General features: G+C 40.3%; 1 protein-coding gene across 1 annotated transcript; it reads right to left on the reverse strand.

Annotated features, from left to right (window-relative positions):
- Positions 1-4035: 4035 nt before the first annotated feature.
- Positions 4036-9611, reverse strand: Bmp10 (bone morphogenetic protein 10). Its single transcript, XM_076833985.2, has 2 exons — positions 9284-9611; positions 4036-4976 (listed from the first exon to the last, which is right to left on the reverse strand). Exons 1-2 carry the CDS (start codon positions 9609-9611, stop codon positions 4036-4038), a joined length of 1269 nt encoding a protein of 422 aa, XP_076690100.1.
- Between the last annotated feature and the right edge of the window lie 2523 nt (positions 9612-12134).

The raw sequence follows: 12134 nt of genomic DNA on the forward strand, positions 1-12134 counted from the left end.
TTTTTAGGGGCAAGAAAATGCACAGAGACACAGTTCCTTCCTTTACCACATGAGCTTACAGAACCGCAAAGGGCTAAGTATAATCTACGGACTCTGACAAAGATCTACAATCCTTAAAAAGAGTGATGTCCTTCTGTGTCACAGATAAAGGACAAATAGTTTTGCCAGAACATGCCTGGGTTTTGTTTTCTGTTGATAAATTCAATAATAAATAATATATAAAAATTCTTTATATGAATATATCTTTTACTTGAAGACTATAAATTAGAAAGAATACGAAAACATTTAGTAACAGTTTCGAAAACAAGTTTGTGTCATTAATTTTCCAGACCAACAATGATACACTGGAAAAGAATCTGGCCCTTTGAGGCCAATTCTTTGAGGAATCACTGAATTAATATTTTTTACATTTAGAGAGCAGTTGGTCCAATGACAAAGTTAGCCAATCAGGTCTCTGAATTGGTGGATCTGTGAAGGCAAAGGGTACATTTAGATGGAGCACACCTGTTTAGGTGGAATCCAATTTAGCTCTACCTCCATTCACTGAGTAGCAATCATGTTCCCTCACAGCTGGACAGTATCTGCCTCTCATGATAAAAATGACAATGTCAGCTTATGAAATGGCATGGCAATTTATTGGTTAGTTATTTTCTGGAACATCGACACTTCGGTTAAAATTGTACTATTTACAAAACAGTGAATACATAAAGAGGCTCACAGCATACCTACAAGACACAAATATACAAAGTTATGGCAAGCTTAGGTCAAGACTCCTTAAAATAACAGGACATCTAGATGCAAAAAAAAAAAAATGAGAGATGGAATTACAGGCCATATATGCTAAGTGAGCCATATTCTGGGACAGGGTACTATTTGAAATGCACAGAAGAATATTTTATTCAGGAGGGAATCACAAACATAAAAATAAAATATTTGGTATTCTACACTATATTACAAAAATAAATATATCAGTCAATAAATAGTAGGAAGCCTAGAAACTTTTACATGACTATTTTGATTGTGGGCTGCCCAAGTGCCTCTGCTATAATTTTTCTCAGGAAAAATTTCAACTTCAGTGCTCATAATTCTGCCATAAAATTTGTTTTGTTTTGTTGTTCTAAGGAAGAGAAAGAAAAGACTGGTGTGGGCTGTAGCAAAAGCTCTATGAGCAAAGAAAACATTAGAAAGCTCTAAGGATCTGACAATTGTATGGCTTTGTAGTAATACAGCAGAGTTGCAGGTGTGCTGTTAGAGGCAGGGAGAATCCCCTTTTTATGTATTTTGACTTTTCACTTTTTTTATAGAAGAAATCAAATAATAATAATCATACAACTAGCAACATTTGAATATCCAATATGTGACATTCTGTATTCCTGTTTTATAAGTAAGAACATCATAGAAACACAGGTTTATATCTAGACTGCAGTTAATGGAGAAACATTTGGGATATGCAGCCTGATTTCAGACAGCCAAGGTTTTCACCTCTCTTTTACAGCAGAGTGATTACAAGTGCTCAAGACAAGGATTTTCTAGAAGCTTGGTAGAGCCAGCAGTGGGCACCCAGGATGAAGGGGTTGTCACCTGGTCAGCTTTCTAATATTGGCGTGCTAATGTCAGTGGATTGCTGGGGCTGCCACACACACAGCTCCCTAGAGCTGATTGTTATAGATTCAGGAAGTTTGCAAGCCAAATGGGATCACATTGGTAGCTTAAAGTAGGCCATGATGAGAGTGTTCACACTATTGAGATTTGTGAATCAGGACTTTTTCCCACCCTCGCATGCTGGTTGTAAAGGATTTACCAGCACACCACTCTCTTATATGTTTTAGACATAAAAATAAATAAAACTTACCAAGAAACTATCCTATGTAGTTTAAGAGGTTTTACTGTTCATCTCTTACAGTGTCCTTAGGAGAAGTACCTTGGAGTATTGAGACTACGTGGCGTACCATGGAGTATGAAAAATGCACCATCTTCCACCAAGGATGCTGAGCGAGGCTACCCAAAGCCACCTGCCCATGCACAGCATACATACATGTGCCCACCTGTCACATAGAAGTCAGCCCAGAAATAGTGCTTCTGAGTACTATGGTTACCTCAAATTGTCAATTACCATTGATAGTCAAAATATCACTCTTCCAGAAGCAAAGAATTCCTGAGGATTTGCCCTCTGGGAACCAATGAACAATAAATGTACTCAGTTGAGCTGCAACTTGGGAAAAAGATCTTCAAAACAGCTTTCCTGACCTCTTTTTCTAGGGCAACATGAGTTTATGACCTCAAGAGGTTTGCAAAAAGGAAGCTAATAGTTTTCCAGGGCTAAAAATAAAAAGCGCAAGATTTCCTAATGAAGCGTTCTGCAGGGTGTGGCAACATCCTGGAACCACACTCTCTATTTCAGTGTAAATGGTCTGTGTCCTCTGCCTGGAGACATCAGGATGGCATGGGACCTGCTGGACTCTGGTTCCTCCTGCACAGAGCATGGTTCTGCTCGGGGGCACTAAAACGGCAGTCAGAATCTCAATGTCCTTCCAACCTAGGCGAAATTCCATCTAGGCGGAATTAGCTGCCTGCCAGATCATTCCTGTTGGGAACACTTCCCAGCCCCTAAGTCCTGGCCAGTTCCAAAATGGGAAGAAGGCAGAACTGGAAAGCTGCAAGGTGTTTACCATGAGCAAATCTGATCTCAAAATTCAAGCTAAGTTTGTAAGTCATTTGCTCATGTGCCTATTCCCACATTTCAATGTATTCATCTGGATTCTGGTGTTCTTTTTCTTGTATTTGAGTATTCTTCATGCATAAAACATGTAATAAAGGATATTATTAAAATAAAATTGAATTAAATATCATGGGGAAATCTAGACATTAGATCACTAACTCCTTTCTCCCTGAGAGTGAATCTGTTGGCGATCTCCCTCTGGCTCACAGCAGACCAATGGAGACAGAGGACACAGGATAGTTGGGGAAAGAGAGAAAGATGGAAAAGAGAGAAAGCAGAGGTGCAAAGGCAAGGGAGAAAGTTTATGAAGCACAGACAAGTATTTTAAGAAGTGAAGAATCTGACAAAAAGTTCCCTTCTGTTTCCCTCCTCTGGCTCTTTGATCATTTTTTCATCTAAAAGACTTGATTCTCCAATTAGAACTGCTTTGGATTTCACAAACTCATCTGAGGACAGCATCTATGTCCTTCCCACCTCTCCCTCTCCCAAGTGCTCTACACCCTGCAGCCAGAAAGACCTATCATCTGAGTTCATCCCCAAGTCCCCTCTGTCTTCAATTCTTGACCAGGCACTACCCTTTAGAGCAATTTAGTCTCTATGGGGCTCCTTCTTTGCTGTTGTGCCCCTGGGGCTACTGCCTCCCAGAGCTGTTTGGTTTCTGTTATCTTAAAAACCTTCCTCTGGAGCATGCAGCCTCCTTCACCAGGCCTGCTGCTCTGAGCCATGGCAGAACTCAACTGACAACAGCTACACTTTCCAGAGTATTTCAGACACTCTGAAGATAACAGGATATCTTCAGATATCTTCCTACAATGGTTAATACTTCCTACCACTATTAAATTCCTGATGTGAATTTAATAGTGACATAGACCCTATTCAGAGAAGAGGTGACTGAGAACATACATTGGCTTTTCATACATATATATTTCAGTGAGTCATACATGTATATGAGTATTATCTTCCTCTAGAGCCAAAAAGATTTTCCTAATTTCATTTATGTCCACATATCCTTATAGACAAATTTTTTGATGCTGTTATTTTACTAGGGGTTGCTCTTTCCATATTGATTTGGAGAATAAGTAGTGTGACTTGCCATTCCTATTAAAGATGGGACTGCCAGGAAATGGCAAGTTTAGACAAAAACAGTTTGCGAGGGACTAGATTGTTTAGCAAAATATGCATTTCCTACAATAAACCAACCTGTCCGTTTCCCTAAGGCAGCAAGCCTCTGTTATCTGTACACCCTCATTAAATATTCTCATTAAATAAAACACAAAATATACACATTTACAGTTATTAAATAAGCCACAGGACTCCTATCTACAGCCACATTCAGAGACCGCCATGCCTTCATATTTAAACTTGTAGGTGACGACACCTTTGTCTAAGTAGAGGATCGAGATGGGCTCAAGCTTGGTTGGCACACAGCAGGCTTTGGAAGCTTTCTGGGAATTCTTGAGGTGGACCAAGGCTTGGATAATGGCATGCTTTGTGGGCGTGAGATGCTCTGCCAGGGGGTAATTACAAACGCCACGGCATTCATAGGCTTCATATCCTGGGGGAGCGATGATCCAGGAGTCCCAGCCAATCTCCTTGAAGTCGATGTACAGCGGGGTCCTCTTGCAGTAGTTTCCTTTGGCGTTCCTTCTGATTCGGGCAGTGGAGTCATAGATGATGTTGGACCTCATCTGTAGCAAAGCCTCTTCCCCAGGTCCATTGGAAAAACCATCCAGGTCCAGGTTATCCAGCTCCGGGATTTGCTCATGGGCGATCATTTCATTCAATTCCTCCTTCTGCTCCTTGTCATTGCTTTGGTCATCAGAATACACAACAAGCAAAGGGTCATGCTTATTCTGGGCACTGGTGTCTATTTCCAGTTGTCCCCTTCCTGCATCTTCGATCTGGTCATGTCTGCTCTCAATGTGGACCTCCAGCTGGTGGGTGGACGAGCCTGACTTTTGCCAACGTCTGATGGCATCCGTGACGTCGAACGTCTCCCACTCACTGTTGGTTCCATAGATCTCCCCTGACACTAGGACTAGCATGTTTCTTTCAGCCTCATTGTCCCCTTCACTCTCTAGAACTTCAAAAATGGTAATTTTCCGGTCCACTCCATCATATATCATGCGATCTCTTTGCACCAGCGTGTACAGCCTGAGTTCAGCCATGATCACCTCTTCATGATGAGGGATGGACACGTTGAAGAGGAGAGGGTATTTTCGGAGTCCATTAAAACTGGCTGGCTGAGAAAACAGATCTGAAAAAAAAAAGGGGGGGGGGAGATTTGCAAAAAATCAGACTTGCTGTATGTTTCATAGAAAAACAGATGTTTATTTACGTCAGAAGAAGGCCTGCTCATGCAGGAAGTTTGATGTAGAGTAAATAAGCGGAAAAGATCAATGAAAACCAAAATAATGTTAATATTCTGTGACACAGAAAATACCGAAAGGTCAATGACAGAATGCTAAGCTGAGTTGAGAATTCAGAACTAACACAGAAAATGACCGCCAAACGGACGAGAGAACTCTCACTCAGCTTTCCTTGAGTAACTTATCCTCCTTTGAGTTATAGATCTGGAAGGGACCCTGGAGATGGCGTGGAAGAGCACTCTATTTTTCTAACCAATAAAGAGACATTAAATGGGGTGTGTGGTGATTGTTCTTTTCTTGCAGTTTCTCATGGATAATGACTTCATGGCTTTTCCTGTTTGTGTTTATCATGGGTGGAGATCCCCACAGAGTTGGAGATCTGGCCTTCCAGTTGGGCACTGATCTTCCTGAAAGATCTGCATATAGACGGAGGGTTGGTAAACTAATGCCCATGGGCCAATTGAGCCTGCTACCTGTTTTTCAAAATAAAGCTTTATTGGAGCACAGCCTCACCCATTTATTTCTCCATTGTCTATGGTTGAGGGCAGAGTTAGGTAGTCTCAACGGAGAATATATGACCTGCAAAGTCTAAAATATTGACTATCTCTGGACCTTTGCAGAAAAAAAAGTTTGTTGGCCTTGGCTCTAGTTAACAAAGCCTATTAGGGTCAATAACAACAGCCATTAATCAGGGACCACGGCAGTTGATTTTGTGATCCTTTATAAGAAGGAGTAGGAGAAAATGAATACTGAGGGCAGATGGATTGCCTTAGTCTTATACCTCCACCAACTTACAAGGAGTTCAACATGCATACAAATCACTCAAGAACCTATGTGAAACACTTCTTAAAAGTTCCTTTAGTCATGGAAGCACACCTCCAAACTATCATGTTGACTTTCTATCTGAGAATTTTACAATGAGCCCAAAGCTCCTGCATACTTGACTTAGGCAATATATATCTAAAAAGAATCCCTGAGGACATTTGTCATCAGACTGTCCAAGGATTCCAAAACACCAAAGATGCTAAGGACCACCAATTGAGGCGTTCTCTATCATCTTTGGCAACATTCCCCCAATTGTATATCCAGCTCATGATTTCAGTGGGATCCCTACCAGATTATATCCTTTTCATACTTTTATTCAACTTTATCTAATTAGTTTACACTTAACTGCCTCTTAAAAGACCAGAAAGGCTTATGGTTGAGGTGATAATTATTTGGAGTTTTACAAAGTCTACATTAATAAAAATTTATAATGATTTTTCATGTACTTCACAATTTGCTCTGGGTACCACCCAAAATAACCTTACGCACTGCCAGTGGGAAATACTGACCTATGCAATGAATTTCAACTCACTGGGATGACTTTCAAGACCTGGTTTAACTGGGTCCTGGTCTCTCGATCCAGCCACAGTTCCTATTCATCCTCTACAGTGCACAGAACATTGCAATTGCTCTATTAATATTTTTTGGACAATTACTGATATTTTCATGTCCTAAAAAACACCTCCTTTTTCCTGTATTTTGCACATTTAAATATGCTCTTTTTACCTTCAGAAGGCCCTCTTGCCTCACTTTCCCTTTCCATCTCTGGCCTCTCCCCTATGAGACCCTCCTTACAACAAGTCTCTATCTGAAAGCTTCCTCCGTTATGAGTCACTTGAGCACTTGCTCTCTCTGTCTCCCCTCTGACTTTTGTCATTTACTCTGTTTCTGTTGTAATTTTTATGAATGAATCTTCACAACTAGATTGCCAATATCCTTGGGGCAGTTACTATGACTCAAACTCCCTATTACATCTGTATTTTATCATGATGCCTTAAACAGAGACAGTGTCTTAAGATGTTAATTATTTGTTGCTTCTGGGTATCAGGCTAACTGATTAAGGGCATGACATATATCTATAACATATCAGGTTTTAGGGTAAGAAACAGAAGTAACTTGGGAGTTGTCTCTCTAGTATAAAAATGAGGGAGACTACTTCCTCTGGACAGGGAACACAAAAAGACCAAAAATGGGAGAGAAGACTGGTCTCTCCATGAGAAAAGTGCAAAGTAAAAGTTCACTGTAGTGGCAGAGAGAGGTTGTAAAGGCAAATAAGGAAAAATTTGCATAATGGATATTATAAAAAAATGGTGCTAATGGATAGACTCACTGTATTTGTCATGGTGATGCTTTCAGTGGATGCTTACATATGTGCAAACCTATCTGATTATATACCTTAAATAAATGCAGATATCTATATGTCTATTATAACTCAATAAAATTGTTTTTTTTTAAATTAACTCACTGAAATTCTTTTCATATGCAGATGCAGTGAGTGTATTTTGGAGGAGTTACATTTGAGAGTAAGAGAACTCATGTTCTTCACAAATTTCACATGCCAAGGGCTTTGCAAGTGTGACCTTAAGTAGTTCTTACAATGTCCCCATAATTCAAGTAGGATCCTCTGTCTATTTTGCACCAAAAGAGACTAGATCTCAGTGCAGAGAACTGACTTCCCTAGACGATGCAGGGAGGGTGGAGTGGAGCTAGGGAACCGAAGGCATGGTTTTCCCATTTTGGATATGGCACTTGCTTTCCCCACGTGAGTTAAGTTTGGAGATCTTGGGTCTGCACTGAGCAGAACTGAAGGACCAGATGGGAGATCATAGCAGCCAACAGAGTGAGACCAGTGAGGGGACACTTGTCTTCAGACTGCATTTCCTCCCACAGACTGGCAGAGGGAGGTGTAGGGGCTGAGTGCCCACGGAGATCTTCAGCAGTAAAAAACTGGGTAGATTCCACATTCTGACCTGGCTTCCCCCAAATCCTCCACAGGAGAAGTGAGAATGAAAAGTGTTCTTGCTTTCCCAGGGCTTGCAGACACTTCTCCACCCACACCCTGAGCCAGACACTAAGGGACAAGTGCTGAGAAGCCTTAGGAAGCATTCCCACAGTAGGAGCTTGCTCAATTTCCAATTCAAACTCTCCTCCAAAAGGAATCTTTGAGCTTGGCTTTTCTATTAGGAATATGTTACTAAATATACATTTTAGCAGTCAATTTTAAAGGCAATTAATATCTCAAGGCATAAGATATACCTGGTCAGCATACATTCCAATGCCTACAATTTTAAGCAATGCATTCATAACAATTAAAGTTTTTCCAGCCCTTCATAGGAAACCAAAGTGCTTATCTGTAGCCTCACATGATTCCCTCAACTGTGTTATGTTGGTATTACGGCTCCCATTTTATGGATAAGGAAATTGAGGCTTGGATAGAGTAAATTAATTATCCATAAATACCCAAGTCAACCAACTCTCAAAATTTCATATCTTGAGTTCTTTCTTGCCACTGCCTTTTGGCTTTCAGAACATCTGGACAACATCAATCAAAACCTCTTTTATGTCTGCTTAATGATTGTAAAAGCATGATTGGAAAATACTAAAGAATTCATCTTCTTCAATCCACAGCTTCTATCATAGATAATTTTCCTCTACTAGTACCGTACTAAATAAAGGATTAACTTTCTAGCTCTCTAGATCTAGTTACTGAATTTAAAGATGTGAGAGGAGAAAACACACTTCTCAGCAATAATTTAAAGCCTGTACATTGCTCTTCATAAAAATACAGAAATGACAAGCTGGATCATTAATTGCATACTTCCTATAAACAGCGCTCCAAGGATGTACATAACATACCAAACACAGTTCAACTTTAGGAAGCATCTGCACAATCCAAGTCTCCATCCTATTCTAAGATTTCTTAAATAAGGTAACAAAATAGAAGCATCCAAAGTTTGAACAACAACAACAAAAAAATAACTTTCCAGGCTTTTATGTTTTTTTACTATTTCCATTCTAAGTAAAAACCAAAATGGAAATTGAGGCCCATCTGGAAAGTGAGAAAAATGTAAGCAGCCCAGCAATAGTTTTGTGTTACTTGTTGCCTAAATTGAAACTTTTTAAAGATCTTATGATATCATAACTATAGACATTCTGCGACTTTTTATTAAAAGATGTTTTTCTGTGTCTTTATTGGGGTTCTAAAACAACCATATAAATGGTAGAGATCAAAATCGGCACTGTTTGGGGTTATTGGTATATACATACCCTCAAATGGATGTATTCATCCTTACCCATATGCCCATGCATTGAAAATTACCTTCTTGGAAAAAGCCCAAGCCGAAGTTCATCAGTGAAAGTGCAGACTTACCTTCATTCTTGAAACTCCTGATGATGTTGGCAGAGGGCATGGAGGTCCGGTCTGTGGCAAATTTGTTGTAGAGTTCCAGCATGTACTCTGGTGGGTCCACCTTGGCTGAGTCCTGCATAGGGATGTCCGACAGGTTCAACGTCTTGAGGAACTCGTCCTTCATGCTCTGCAGCAGTGTGTTAAAGTCAACACCATCTTGCTCTGAGAAGACATCATCAAAGAAGGGCATATCTTCTTCCAGAGGCTCAAGGCCCATGATGGGACTGCCAGAAACGGAGTGAGCCACCAGGCAGAAGACAGCGCACAGCCGCAGGACCAGAGAATCCATGACTCCGCTCAAGCCCCCAGGCCAACCCAGGAAAGTCTAGCTCTCCTGGGCTCTAAGTGGCAGTTTTATCTAGCAGAGCGTAAATGTCTCATGTCACTGCAGACAAGTTTGGAAGCTCTTCCTCTCTCTCCCCCTCCCCCTTTCATTCTTCCTCTCCCCCCAAAAGTCAGGTTGCAGTAATTGGCTAACAAAATCCTCTAGAGGGGCCTAGCCTTTCTTATCTCCTTAGTGTAAACTTGTGCACTAGATTTTGTTTCTATCTTGCAATCCCTTTTTTCTTTTAATGAGCATTTTGTAAACATTTCCACATTCTGACACTGGTTGAGAGATAGGACAATTTTCTCCTTGCAAAGGCTCTTGCTTCCTTTCAACAGAAATGCCTATATTCTGCTTTTATGGCATTCAGTGTCACACATGCGTACAATAGATATTAAGAATCAACATGATATGCATCAACGGTGATACATCTTCGTGCTAGTGATTGGGCTTACAGTGTCAAATAGACATTTCTGAAGATGAACCAAATAGTTAACTTCAAGTTAGATAAATCAACATAAATGAATTTAAATAAACTTTGGAACATACATTTTTAGAAATAGGAAAGTATGAACTTCATGGTCAATGGCCTTTTTTCCTACAGCTTCCATCAGGCTAAAATGACTTTTGAAAAATAGAGCAAGTGCTTAATTATAATGGTTACTAAAATTTATTAAGTGATTCCCACAAATAGGCATTGTGCTGAGTGCCTCATATATACCATCTAGTATACTTCCTGTAGTGATCCTATTATTATCCCCACTGTGTGGGGGGGTATAAACATGTATATTTATACACTGAGGTTCCATAGTTTGCCAGAAGTCACAAAGCTACAAAGTGAGAAAGCCACAGGTTAAACTCAGGAAGTCTGTTTCTTATGAAAGAGAACACAATCTTAACTCTAAAACCACTCTTCCATTAGACTAGGGCATAAGTCCCAATGTTGAAAAGCCACCCAGTCCCCGGAACAGCCCTTCACTGGTTAGGCATAACCACCAGGTGACAAGCAGCAATTTACAGCTGGATGTGGACCTCAGTTCCTTTGCTTGTGTAAGCAACTATTATATGACAAAAATCTCTGCCAAATTTGTCTCTAAGACTATATCAAATCAGTCATCAGAAAAAAAAAAAGCCCCGGCAAAATTTGTCAAGCATTACTAGGCAGATGAAATATACCAAATGCCTTGGTCCAAAGGGAAAGAAATGGCAGACATGATTGTGTCCAGTTTAGGAAACACTAATCAGGCTTATCACGCTTTCCACCCGAATGGCTGCAGTAGCAACCATGGAGCAGTCAGGGTGACCCTGTGGACAACTGCAGGGAATGATTTTCCCGCTGGAGCAGAGGTATTGGTATCTCTCTGGTTTGTTTAGTGCACTCCCTGTGCAACTATTCAGGCAGCCCAAAGCTGCTACTTTCAGAGGACAGGATCTGATATTTGTTACCCTGGAATACATTAGTTTGCAAGCTATATTTTCCTGCAGTTACCCAGAATATTTTGAATTTTTCTCTTTTCACCAGACTTCCCAAGGTTTCTAGTCATCTTCCAAATATTTCTCCTCCTAACATGTACAATTTTACAATGATTTTTTTAGTCACCATAGAAAGAATTACATTTTGTTTAGTAGCTGTTAAATGCCCATTTGTCTAGCAGTTGATGATTTTCATTTAATGTTCTATTTTGATTAAAGTTCCTGCTCTTATGGAAAGAAAGAAAGAAAGAAAGAAAGAAAGAAAGAAAGAAAGAAAGAAAGAAAGAAAGAAAGAAAGAAAGAAAGAAAGAAAGAGAAAGAAGGAAGTTGTAACACTGAATATATCCCAAACAGGTGCCCAAGTGAGTTGAGTCCTAAAGCCATAGCCTGTTCCGTGGGTAGGACATTTTAATGTGAGGTTTCTGACAGCATACCAGCAAGGCATGCTAATCATGTCCTGATCAAACCCAGCACCGGTTTATCTCCACACACAGAGATGTCAACGCACACTCCAAAACTCCGAATGGCAGGCATGTGCGTGAAACTGCCACAGGACAACAGAGCAAGTGGTGGTACGTACAGCCCCCTGGCTGCGCTGGTTTCAAAGGTCAAGAGGAGAGGTATGTGTCCCATGTTGCAGAGTTCTGGTCCTTTGCATTCTCAGGCAGGAAAATAATGTAACAGATTTCATTGATATTTCTATACTTGGTGTTAGGGAAATTATAGAGTTAAATATGTGGACCATTTCTTCACCAAAATGTTTATATTTTTAGCTGATTAAAAGAGAAAATGGAAAATGACCATAACCACATCTTACTACAACATTCTGAAATGCATGTTTAGTAAAAGTCCTTACACCACACACTTGTGCTGGACTTGGGGGTGCGGGGCTGGGCTTTGTGCAGGAAGGCACCAGCTTCCTCCCTCATCTAGACCTGGGACACCTTACGTTTTGACTGCAGAGTTTCTTTATCCTTTGATTTATTCTCCAAAATCTTTCCCTGATGATTCTTT

Source organism: Callospermophilus lateralis, chromosome 14, assembly GCF_048772815.1.
Source record: "Callospermophilus lateralis isolate mCalLat2 chromosome 14, mCalLat2.hap1, whole genome shotgun sequence".
NCBI lineage: Eukaryota > Metazoa > Chordata > Mammalia > Rodentia > Sciuridae > Callospermophilus > Callospermophilus lateralis.